The 13072-nt window shown below is 40.9% G+C and overlaps 1 protein-coding gene across 8 annotated transcripts; it reads left to right on the forward strand.

Moving 5' to 3' along the window:
• Positions 1-891: 891 nt before the first annotated feature.
• On the forward strand, positions 892-10103 carry HNRNPH3 (heterogeneous nuclear ribonucleoprotein H3). 8 transcript variants are annotated; one of them, XM_075610901.1, is made up of 13 exons: positions 921-1024; positions 3036-3131; positions 4634-4789; positions 5016-5192; positions 5556-5694; positions 6031-6215; positions 6476-6574; positions 7380-7492; positions 7798-7933; positions 8585-8665; positions 8842-8934; positions 9164-9205; positions 9572-10103. In XM_075610901.1, exons 2-13 carry the CDS (start codon positions 3053-3055, stop codon positions 9580-9582), a joined length of 1311 nt encoding a protein of 436 aa, XP_075467016.1. In that variant the 5' UTR covers positions 921-1024; positions 3036-3052; the 3' UTR covers positions 9583-10103. The 8 variants fall into 8 exon arrangements, with proteins under 8 accessions (XP_075467019.1, XP_075467018.1, XP_075467016.1 ...); XM_075610903.1 differs by lacking the exons at positions 3036-3131; positions 9572-10103 and adding an exon at positions 3182-3229 and having other exon boundaries at positions 895-1024; positions 9164-9424; XM_075610900.1 differs by lacking the exon at positions 9572-10103 and having other exon boundaries at positions 9164-9424.
• Positions 10104-13072: the final 2969 nt, after the last annotated feature.

A 13072-nucleotide genomic window follows, 5' to 3' on the forward strand; every position in this document is an offset into this window, starting at 1 on the left:
TTATATGGTTTCCCTCCCATACAATGATCAGCTCTTGGGCCAGTAGACATAACTGGCTAATGGAGGGGAGGGCACCCTCTAGTTGCTCCAGCTGTCGTTTCGCCCCATAGTTATTCCTGTCCTATCTACTGTAGGTTGAAACACCCCCACATCCCTTATGTAGCTCACACAATAGGAAAGTGGTTAGGAAAGCTAATCCATTGATGGCCAGTCACATAAATATATGCTATAAATACTGTATATGTTTGCTATACAAGTAGTCCTCGTTATCCAACGTTTCTCTTTACAACGAATGGCATATCCAACGCTTTACAATGCAACCATGTGGGACGGTTTTCGACGCCAGAATGCATTATCCAACGCTCACCGCCACTGATTAACATTGGACTCACTTTACAACGGTTTCACTATCCAACGCTACTTACAGAACGGATTCCGTTGGATAAACGAGGACTGCCTGCATATGTTATAAATAAATACATGTACTGATAGCACATATATTTATAGAATATAAAAAAAATATATGTTGCATAATTTAAATAAGTACATGCTATACATATATGCATGCTATATCTATTATAAATACATGCTTTTGATATACATGTAAAAATATATATTTATAGCATATTTCTGTATGTATTATAAATAAGTATATGTATGTTATAAATATCTGTCTGTATGCTTTAGGTATAAGTAGATATCAATACAGTAAACATAACAGAATGAAAAAGCACACACACGCATTCATTTTATTGCGTATTTATAATAATAGAAATATATTATGAACACAAGAGAAGGGCGGAAGAAGCCAATGCCTCCTCAGAAGTGGGGGCGAGAAAGGGACTTTTAGCAGCGCGTCACTTCCCTTTCCAGATTTCCCGCTCTCTGTGCTAAAATGGCGGCGACGTGGGGACGCTCTGACGTCAGCGCGCACGACGTCGCCACCACGAGATGTGTATGAAAGGAAACGCAGTTGCCCGCCCAACCTCACAGACAGCGCGCCGGCTGCCAGAGCAAAGCTAAGGTACAGTAACACGGGAGCAGGGAGTAACACGGGGGGCGAAGCAAGTGGGTTATATCAGACGCTAGGGGTGACCGGGAAGCGGTGTTTTCTTTTATCATATGCTTTTTACTCACATTGGGGTGTTTTAGTCCGCTCCTTTATATTTACACCCCGGAGCGATTTTTTTTTTTAGTCATAGATCACTTCCGCTGAGTGAGCCGCCATTTCATCAGTGCGATGACTCCGCACCGCGCCTCGTAACCCGCGGTGACTGTGTGTAAGTGGTGGTTACTCATTTTGTACGCGTCGTGCCCGGGCTCCCCCGCCCCGACCGCGCGCTAGGCCTCAGCAGTCGCCATTTTGTGTTTTCTCCCGAGGCCTGCGGTGTGGCGCCGGGCTGGTTTCTTATCACAGGAGTAAGTGTATGTGTGTGTTTAGGAACATTAATCGCCCTATTTCTGCAGTAGTGCGCGGTTACAACGTGAGGTTGTATTGTGTATTCCGCAGCGAGGCGTCACAGAGACGCTTATTAGAGGTGCGCTCGTGTTACTGGCTCAGTCCCAGCCACGCGTCGTCACTTTTACCACCTCGGTCTGTGAAGATCACATTTGTAGTTTCGGTGTGTGGCAGTTGAATTACTTTCTACAAGGCAAATTTGGAGGGGAGGGCGAGACTTTTTTTTGTAGCCACGTGTTGCTGAGCTATTAACGGAAAAATTGTTACACACTTCGATGATTTTGCTTACTCTAGAACAGTCAAGAACTTTTTTTTTTGTTAATTAACACTATCGTTTGAGATTCTGTGTACCCCGTATTGGGGCCTACACTGCATTTCACAATTGGTGTTGATTAACCAGAACTATTGGCGTGTCTGAAATCAAATGCGTTGTAAGAAACCCCAAACCCTCTAATAGCGCGCCTCAGATCAAATGATTGTACGGAACCCCGATCCTCTATAATAACGTGCCTGATATCAGATGCATTGTAAGGGACCCCAACTCTAAACGAGCCTGGGATCAAATGCATTGTAAATTCTTCTGTATTGTGCAATTTTCAAATGACCTGAAATCTGCATGTAACCCTTGCCATACATTACACGTATATAGGCTGCATACCCAGGTTTTAGTGATATTTGCCTAATCTCACCATGTTTGTAACTGAAAGCAACCCCCAGAAACTTGCGTTTATAATATGAAGTTAGTATTTTACCTCGGCATATAGTTTTTGTTAAATAGTGGTATCCTTTTATTAAGCTTCGCTGGGCTTGTTTTTTTTTTTTTTAACCCACCGGAAAGTAATATCGCCGAATCATATCCCATGAATCACATCAGATTTTGATAATGCATAAAAGCTGCCAGTGTTGACTGCAGATTTGCTTGTAATCTGACTGGTGTGTCCCCATAAGGACAGATGCACTGGTGTAAATATTTCTTATTTTAAGGGTTTTCAGCAGGACCCCACATTTAGGCATTTTCCTAGTAGGAACGTGATGTAGTAAAATAACAAATGAGGGGAAGAAGTGGTATACCTTTCTGTTGGACCAACAAGTCGATATGTTCCAAGCATTAGGCATTCTAGTGACTGCAATTCCAAAAGGGTTAGTCAGTCTATTGTGGGTTAATGTGCATAATCCAGAGCTAGCAGACATTGGCTTGATGAACAAAAAAAACAGTATCTTAAACAATGTATTTGGGGGGCGGCAAGGAGGAGTGTATTTCTAGTGACCCTCTGGTTCCTGGTAAATTAACTCATATTTCTGAATGGGAAATACTTAAGAACAAAATGGCCACCATGTTGCTGTGGCACTGATAGAAAGCCACAGCATTACTAGGAGAGGAAGACTCCTATTGGTGACCCATGCTGCCATATCTGTTAAAAAAATAAACATGGTGGCCCCTGAAGCCAGGAGTGCCATGGTTCAACTCCATGGAACCCTGTTCTACCAAAATAAGTTTGGGGCTGCATGGCTTCTGTATCCACCTCAAAACAGGTTAAAGAGTATGTAATGTTTATGGCATGTGCTTGATTCCTAGAACTGTAAGAAGTAACCATGTCAGATGAGTACATAGTAAGAGTTCGTGGTTTGCCGTGGTCCTGCACACGTGAGGAAGTCCTCGAGTTTTTTTCAGGTGGGGACAAAAAATGGCAATTGACTAAAATGAGCAGTTTTCCTTTGCAGGAAGGAAGAGTGTAATCGTGTCGGCTCTTGCATCGCTCTGTCCACAAGGTGACTCTTCTATATTTTGCGAAACTTTACTAATTTAACTTGCAATGCTTTGGTACTTTAACCCTTTGAGTGCCGGTGGGTCTCGGTGCCTGAATGCCACATCCCTTTTGTCAGTGTGGTCATGTGACCGCTTTCAATAGCGGTCAATGATTTGCGGTGCCGTTTCTTCCATGGGAACGCATTATGTGATCTAAACGGGATACACCTCTCCCATGGCATGATGTAACCACTACGTCAAGGTTTCTCTGGAGTGCCAGGCCCTATGAAGTAGTAACTGTCTTGTGGCACTGAAAGGGTTGAATGGTGATTTGCTTTCTTCAAATATATACATTATTTGCGTTTCAAATATACAATTGTGCATTTGCTAGTCCTGTAAATTGGCGTGTGCTAGAGTATCTATATTTAATTTAAATATTACAGTGGTTGTTTCATTTTCTTGAAACTGGGATCACATTGAGGTACTGTGCCACTGTCATGGGATTAGAACAAACCATCCTTTACAACAACTTTGTGATGCATAAATACAGCGAATGTTAAAATTGCATAATATAGTACTTTTATTTTTTGTTCTCTTTAAAATCAGTGTTGCCAGTTTAATACAAATTAAGTATACCATATCCAAAGATTGTTTTTCCCTATTAGATTTTTTCCCCCCACAAATATAATATAATAACCCTTCAGCCATATTAACAGCATACACATGTTTATGTAAATTTGCACCCAAAAGCTAGTGATGGAAAAGTATAAAGCTGCAGTTCCTGTATGTGCCCATAACAGAGCAAAATTTGCATGTTTGAAAATTGGTGAACCGGTTTTTGGTTATTGAAAGGGAAAAATCGCAACTTTCATCCTATGGAAGAAAGCAATTTTCATATATTCTCATACACATTATTTAAGTTGTGGTGGGTGAAAAAGGTGACAAACCCCCACTGTTGGCATAGCCAATAAAGAATATCACTTGTAATTACATTCACATGTCTTATGGATTTTCTCAATCTTTTTATTATACATTATTTTTTTCAATCACCGGCCAACATTTACATTAAAACAGCAATTCTGTAGACTATCGACATGATGGCTTGTGTGGCCAAGACTTTTAAACCCGTGCAGTAGACAGACACTCACTTATTTAAAAAAAAAAAAAAAATCTGCTGCTTTAAAACTTTGTACTTTTACCAAGGTTTAAAAAGTCAACCTGTTTTTAACACTAACTTTTAACAATGCAATTGCGGCATTGAATATTGTTTCCACATATCCTTGGTTTTCTTTCATGTAGTTCACAAGAATGCAAGATCTTATAGGTCTGTCATGTGGTGAAATTTGAGTTGTAAGTTGAGCCACACTTTTTGACTGTTCATCTGCTGGAAGTAATATCTGATAACTTGTCTTCTAAAACTATTTCAGAGTGCCCCATTGCTGACGGATTAGGTGGGATACATTTAGCCACTTCCAAGGAAGGACGTCCCAGTGGAGAAGCTTTTGTTATTTTGGAAACAGAGGAGGATCTTAAGAAGGCATTGGAGAAGGACCGTAAATATATGGGACACCGATACTTAGAAGGTAGTTTTATTTTAAATCTGTGAGTGGTCTTTCCTTGTGCCAAGGATTAATACCTTGGTTTTCCAAACAATGAAATTACAATAGTTTGCCTAGATTACCACTCACTTGTAGTCTTGTAAATGCAAGATCATTGAAATTGGGTAGGAGATGAGAAGAAAAATCTACTTTTCTGTCTTCAATACTTTGCAATGCATTCACTTGTGATTTAAAACAATTTGTCTTACAGTATTCAAATCAAACAACACTGAAATGGAGTGGGTTTTAAAAAACAACAGTACTGGCGGTATTGGTGGTGGTGGTGGTGGTGGTATCGGTGAAACTGACCCAGCCACTGATGGAACTGTACGGCTCCGTGGTCTGCCTTTTGGTTGCAGCAAAGAGGAGATTGTCCAGTTTTTCGCAGGTATACCGAGAAGCAAAATTAGTACTTTAGTACACCTTGAAAATCCGTTTACATACAGATTACACAAGCAAGGCAGTTTTCAATGATTAATAATCCATGTTCTGCCGTTTTTGTTAAATGTAATTAAATGTAGGAGTAGAACAGGAGAAAATTAAGGATTTGGTATGCAGTTACATTGCCTAAAAGCTATTGCTTTATAGTTGATAATATTGCGGGGTGGCGGGAGTAATGGGTATAGAATATAGTCTTAAATATTGAGCGGAAAGGTGAAGGGGATATAAAGATGTTAGTAATGTTGAGATGGGATTGTTTCAGCCTTTAACACTGTTCCCCTTGACGGGGTTATTTGTCCTTGGGTTAAAGGGTTGAGAATCGTGCCAAATGGGATAACATTGACGATGGACTACCAGGGGAGAAGCACAGGGGAGGCCTTCGTGCAGTTTGCTTCAAAGGAGATAGCAGAAAATGCTCTGGGGAAACACAAGGAAAGAATAGGGCACAGGTGGGGATGGAGACACTGGGATGGTTATATGTTTTATTTTTTTATTTTTGGGCTCTGGATTGGTGGGAGGGGGTTATACTGTTAATGTCTTGATGTTCTTGTATTCAATACAAATGATGCAATGTATCCTCTACTAGTTTTCAAATGCTTTCTTTGAGAACTGCCATTTTGTTCTTTTCCTTTTATTGAATTCATTCTCTAAAAATTGATCAGCTTCTATAAGAAATATTTATATTTACTGTTCATTAGCTCGACAGAATGAAATGTTGACATCGTTTAAAAAGTGAGCTTTTTTTTTTCAGGCCAGTTCTAAAATATTTTTTAACTTTTGTGTAGATACATTGAGATATTCAAAAGTAGCCGAACGGAAATACGGACAAATTATGATCCACCCCGGAGAATGATGGGCCAGCGACCTGGCCCATATGACAGACCAGTGGGAGGCCGAGGCGCTTACTATGGTGCCGGCCGTGGAAACATTTATGACAGAATGCGTGGTGGCGGTGGGGGATATGGTGGCGGTAAGTATATCTGTTGATCCACTTGTCACGGTTAACATTGCAAATTCACACCTTTGTCCTACTAAATTTGCTTCTGCAACAAATACCTGCACCCTGCGTTTAGCCAGGACTTTTTTTAAATTTGCATACACCATCACAAGTTGTATAACTGTACATCCTACTAATGTTGACATTTGTTAGATTAGTTGATCATTTTGGGTTTTAAGAAATCTGAACCCATGCCATATTCACTTTATTTTACATTCTCGTGTCATTCACAGGTTATGGTGGTTTTGATGAGTACAGTGGCTATAACAACTATGGCTATGGAACTGGAGGAGCTGCTGATGGATTTGATGATAGACTAAGAGAAGGGAGAAGTAGGTTTATTCTTGTACTAATTTATGCTGTTTTAGTTAAAGGCAGGTTTGACTTAATTCTCCCCAACCCCATGGTAAAGCAAACTTTGAACACTTGGGTTGCACCTGCAGTTCTCCCACAAGTCCCATAAACAAGCTTCTTTGGCCCCAGTATCCCATTTCCTACAGTGGTACTGACATACAAACAAGCTCACAGAGTAAAATAGCCTTCAATTTGTTGAGCAGCTGTGGATTATGGCAACATGTTCCAGAATTATTGGACAGAGCACAAGGGATGACAAGAAAGCACAACACATAGTCACATGCCAATTTGACTGCTACTCATATACACTAGTGCAAAATATTACCAGTGCCTTCTGGGCTGGCTTGGGGCAGGGTGCAAATTGGGTGGGTGACTTCTGGGGGGGGGGGGGTACACAGAGCGTTGCAGTGCTTACAGAGGTCCTTCACCCTTCCCGACAGTACTTAAATTAAATGCAGGGGGTAACGGTGAAGGCCTCTGTAAGGTCCCTTGCCTTGGCTCCGACTGCTTCTGGTGATGCCACGTTGCCATGGCAATGTACCTTCAGAGCAAGGGGCAGATGCTTGCAGGGGAAAGACTGCACACCCCTGGCTTAGGGGATGTCTAGTTAAGACTGGAGTGCAAATTAAGCATAATTTGTCATCACAATGATTGCACTAGATAAAACTGTTCATAGCTTGAATTTGATATTTGGATCCTTGCCTGAAATGCGTTTCAGTAGCACTTTGTTTACTTGGCTGGAAAAAAAATTAAAAAATGTAATGTTTGTATCGTCAAATTCAGGTATTGGACAGGCCTATGCTGGAGCAGGTGATGCAAGCACAGGTTTTCATAGCGGTCACTTTGTTCATATGAGAGGATTGCCTTTCCGTGCTTCAGAAACTGATATTGCTAATGTAAGTATCCTAAATAGTGTATCGTACCTGTGCTGTAGTATGTTGGCTGATTGGATAACATGCTAGGAAATGCTAATTTTTCCAAATGCTTTCTACCATTATTTCTGACATGCTTGTCCACTTTCATTGCACAAGTGATTAAAAATGGACTCATATTCAGCCATCCAGGGATTTCTCTTTGCTTTTGTTCACCAAAGAACTGAATATTAAATTCCAAAAACCATTAACTGTAATCCTACTTTGTTAGCATTTGTATTGTTACCGTAGTTTGTAATTCACTAAATTATGACATCATTTTCCTATAGTTCTTTTCTCCACTGAATCCCATAAGAGTTCACATTGATATTGGCGCAGATGGAAGAGCAACTGGAGAAGCCGACGTGGAATTTGCGACACATGAAGATGCAGTAGCAGCCATGTCCAAAGATAAAAACAATATGCGTATGTGCCTTTTTTTAAAAACCTTTTTTTGTTTTAGCATGTAATGTCCTCTGTTTACATGGCTATTGTATACTATTTAATACATCCTGGAGATGTAAACATTCCAGAGATCCTGCGTTAATTGAACTTCTACCTTTTGTATTGTGCTGTGCGCTGCTACTTGCACCAAGATAAATAATAAAAAGTGAAAAAGCTAGGCTTAAGATAACAACAATAATGGCTTTTCCTGCTGCCCCAACTATTGGGGTGGGGCGAAATCCAGAAGTTTGGCCCTGTTGACTATGGGGCTTAACTACCAATAACGCCTGTTTGGTCGGACCCCCTCTGCCACTGGGTAAGTCCCAGGTGTTCCCTGCACCTCTCATCCACAATGTTGGGCCCTTGGAGGGGTGGGGAAAAAGGGGGAGCAATTCAGTGTTGGGGTTGGGGGCACATTCTTTCCCCTCCCTTTGAGCGCATCCACCACGGGTATAAATGGTGTAAATACATACGCACTTCAAGTATTTTAGCATTTACAGTGTATAGACTAATATATTTGTATAGTCTTATACTTGATGATCCGTCTCATCAAAATGCAAATTGGCTCAAATAAGTTTCGACAAAAGTTGCAATCCAAATTTTAATTTCTCTCCCTTAATATTTACTTTTTAGAGCATCGATATATTGAATTGTTCCTGAATTCAACATCTGGCGGAGGCTTGGGCATGGGATGTTATGGCCGAGAAGCAATAGGTATGCAAATGTTCTCTACGACCACTCATCTACATGAACAGCCTGTAACTGAATTTATTAACATGCTTTATGTATTTTTTATTTGGGCAGGTGATGTCTAAAATACACAATGGTGTTCTGCATGTATTTATGAACTTTATGATAATTTTTTGTTAATTATTTAACTCTATTTTCAGACAGCACAGCCGGCTACGGAGCAGTTGGCAGAATGGGAATGGCTGGGAACTATGCTGGGTGTTATGGGAATCCTGATGGGTTAGGTGGTTATGGTAAGTATAGATGGAAATAGTTATGCTTTTTACGGCTAGAGGTAGATTTTAGTCTGCATTAGTGTAGCTCTAGCCAAGTGGGGGGTTTCACGTAATATTAAAGGTGGAGATCAGCTACTGTCGGTACGCCTAGCTTTTGGATGAGCCAGTTCAGAACTCATGTTCTGTTTTAGAGTTTGATACTGGAAATCTTTAACAAGGACATTATCAAATATACTTTTCTTTGCAGGAAGGGGAGGTGGAAGTACTGAAAACAATGGGGGCTACTATGGTATGAGTGCAGCTGGCTGGCGTGGAATGTACTAGGAAAGATTCTTTGTCTAGAGAAAATCCTGGAAGCAGATTCTTTGTTACTATTTATGTTTAGATCTTTGTATTGATTAGTAATGTTCCCAAAATGGTAGTGAGCAGGTTACAGTAGACTGTAATCTGCAGGATTTAAATTGTTTTATTGCAAAAGGTTGGCTTTGAATAAATTTTTATACTCCAATGATTTGTCTTATCTGTATGCTTAAAATCATAGGTTTAGCCTGGGTTGCAGGGGTTTGCTTTTAAGAGAATGTATAGTAGGCTGCTTAATGTTTGGGGTGGTAGTTAATGCTCAATGCCACAGATTGAGTTTAAATTTCTCTTTCAGAACCTCTGTGAATCTCATGAAGATGACCCCCCTCCCCTTGCTCTTGCCTGAGCCTGTTCCAGAGACAGAGGATGGTGGGGTGCAGTTTTAATGAAGTTGTGAAGTTTTTTTTTTTTTTTTTTTTTTTTTTTGGTTTTGTTTTTCGTTTCTCCCCCCGCCACCCACTGCCCTAAGTTTTCAATGTTTTTTTTTTGCTTTGGCTTTCCAGCCAGTTGTACCAATCCAGAAGACCACTCTTGCTGGTTTGGGATTGTTAAATTTTTTTTCTTAAAAAAAAGGTTTAAATTAAACTGACTCCTGTGCTTGACAATTTGTAAATTAAACTTAGTACATCAAGGACACAACTCTCAATGGTGTCTGGAATAACACTTTCTCTCTTTCCCCCCACCCCCATTTTACAGTATTTCTATTTGGAACATCTATTTTTTTTTTTAAATCTTATTTCGTTGTATTACTAGTTTCAGAAGGAATTGCTGGTTTTAGGTACTTTGTACAAACCACATTCTCAAATGAAATTTGCTGTTGGACAATTCCCAGTGGTGCATTGTTTTCTTTAAACCTAAGGTGTTTTTAATCACAGGCAATAATTGATATACATCTAAAATGGGCAGTGTGTGTTTTCAATGCAAAAAAAACCCGAAAACACTAGTCTGTTGTGTGCATTAAGACAGCACAGAATGTTGAACAATAGCGCCCCTTGTGTACACAAAGGGAGTCCATGCAATGACATGGGGCTTACTAGTTGATGACCCACAGATGTTGGATATACCTGTATTGCACTGGAATCTTCCCATTTGAAAATCATGGAACAAACCTTTGCCTTCTGGCACAATTTTTTTTTTTTTTTAAGAATCTTTCATTTGTTTTAAATATAGTTTAATGTTGTGGAATCATTGCAGATTGATTTTCCTCTAATGGACCAACACTTCATAATTTGCCCGGTGTCCAGAATCTGAAATGTAACTTACAGGATGAGAGGGCTGGTCAAATTGGGGAGAGTGCGATGGCCTGTTCCAACAGATGGTGGGCTTGGAAATTGCACTTTTTTTTTTTTTTTTTTTTGGGAGGGGAGAGGTAGCCTTTCTTTAGATTCCGTGAATAGATTGCTCTGCTAGGGTGCATTTATATTTTGTGGGCTGTTAAATCTGACCATGAGTAATATTGTATTAGGTGCACAGTATCCCTCTACTGAGCGACCTAAATGCCCTCTTGAATACAAAGCGGTGTTTTATTCACCTGCCATAAAGGTTGCTGCAATTAAAGCAAAGCAGCCTTGAGGTTAACTTTAATGACATTACTGTATATAATAAATTTCACAATTTGAATAAAATGTGACGGTAAGCTTTTTTTCTTCTAAAGCAGGGGTGCACAAACTTCCCCATGTGCACCCCTCCCTCCCTGTTCTCATCTGTGTTTTGATTTCAGCCCCAGTGCCATGATGTGGGGTTGTGACAGCATGTTTCCATGATAACATGACACCATGGTGTCATTTGACTGGGTTACTATGATGTCGCAGAAAGGTGTCAGAGGCCTCGCGCAGTCCCCTGGCATTTAATTTAAATGCCTGGGGGGGTATGTGACTGCTAAATGGCTGTGGTGCCTCCCCTCCTACCAGGAAATCTAGTGCACCCCTGCTCTAAAGTATACATTTCTTTCTTGGGGTACATTATGCAGAATAAGTGTATTGGAGATCTGTGGCAAGGAGCCTTGGTGCCATGCGGCAACATGCACGTAGTGTTGCATCCAACACTGGAGGTTTTTCTGTAACCGGGTTTCTCCAAACAACTGTCAAACAACTGTCAAACAAATATTGACAGGTTTCAGTGTCCATATGGTCTACGGTGTGACTAATTGGGCACATTGGTCATTTTGCAGAAAATTCCTACTTGACTTCGTACTGTGGGTAGTTATGTTGCCACATGTCTACTCCAGAATCGTCCATTTCCTTGCTTAGCAATACTTTTAATGTCTGGTGTGGGAAAGGTTGTTTCTTACAATTCACTAATGTAAGCAATATTAAGCATGTGGCTATAGCTACAGCAGTTGGCAGAAGGAAGCACTGTTCCAATGGTAACGGTAGTGTTTTGGTTTACAGAATAATTAGGTGATTGGCTGGTTATCTACAAGATTCATGTGGTGCATCAAAGGGTGGTGGATAGAGGTGTGAGGTCTGCTCAAATGGTTGGATGGAATATACAGGTGGTTTTATTCCATATAGTGTGGTAACAGTGAATGAATGAATAGATGTTAAAAGTGCAATGCAACATAGTTGGTCAATTTGAATTTCTTAGGGACATCTGCATAGGGGAGGTTTGTTAGTATCTATAACCTATATTTATGGGAGCCAAAGTTCAGTGGGGCTGGCAGAGCATTTGAGCAGTGACATCACATACAGAGTTATCAGGGCCCAAGAAAATCCTGTCACCTCAAACTGTAAAAATTACTTTGGCAACCAAAAAAATGTCAAGTCCTGCAAGGGAAAGAAAGTCCACCACAATTTTGTGTGGTTTGGAGATATTTAAAGTCTGTGATCGTTGCTGACTCCCCAGAGCTCTCAAACTACTCCTCCTGTCATCGCTGTGCATGATCACCCCTGCCCCAGCACCATCTTTTAGGGCTATGGTATAATTTTTTAAAAACATATAAACCAGTTGCTTCCCAATAATTGGGGAAAATAAAGAGGGGCTGGCTGTACATGACTTTAATTGCATACACACAACATTAGCAGATAAGCATACACAGGGAGGCCATGGACACAACGGTAGCAAAGATAAAAGCACACTTGAAATCTGATGTTTCAAGAGTGTTTTATTGAAGCTTGATTTCATTTTAAGTTCTGATTTTAAGGTAATGAATACCCTTTGTCTGATTGCTTTTTCCCTACATGTTTGCAAATAATTGACTGGCTGAGACCAGTTTCAAAGAGAAACAAGATGTTCTGATCCAAGTTGGTTGATATGAAGATGGATGGCCGGATATAGTGTACACCAAGCATGTCAAACTTGCGGCCCACAACGAACATATTTGCTGCCCAGCCCAGTGGTCCCCAATCAGTGCGACGCGGATTATCCCTCCCCACCATCCCTCCCCATTATCCCCCCTTCATGCCGCAGGGGATTGGCTGCAGGCAGAGAGGAAGCCGGAGGTGGGGCTTCCGCTTTGTGCAGAGCACACGGTGAGTGTGTGTGTCTGCCTCCCCGTTCCTCTGCCTGCTGGTGGCTGCACGGTGTCCCATCCCCTTCTGCCCCGGGTGATAGGAGAAGGTTGGGGGGGGAGGGAGTTAGTTGTAAATGTGCCTGTCCTGCACGGATTGCATGCCTTTCCTCCCTCCCCCTCCCCCCAGTCACTCACATCCGTCGCTGCCTCTGCTCCACTGCTGCTCTCGTGTCTGTGTATCTGTGTGTCTGTCTGAGAGAGAGGGTCTAAGATGCCAAGTGTCAGGAAGAAAACATTAATTTTATCGTTGTTCGTGGTTTTTTTTTTTTTATACTGTACTTTTTG

Source organism: Ascaphus truei, chromosome 8 (genome assembly GCF_040206685.1).
Source record: "Ascaphus truei isolate aAscTru1 chromosome 8, aAscTru1.hap1, whole genome shotgun sequence".
Taxonomy (NCBI): domain Eukaryota; kingdom Metazoa; phylum Chordata; class Amphibia; order Anura; family Ascaphidae; genus Ascaphus; species Ascaphus truei.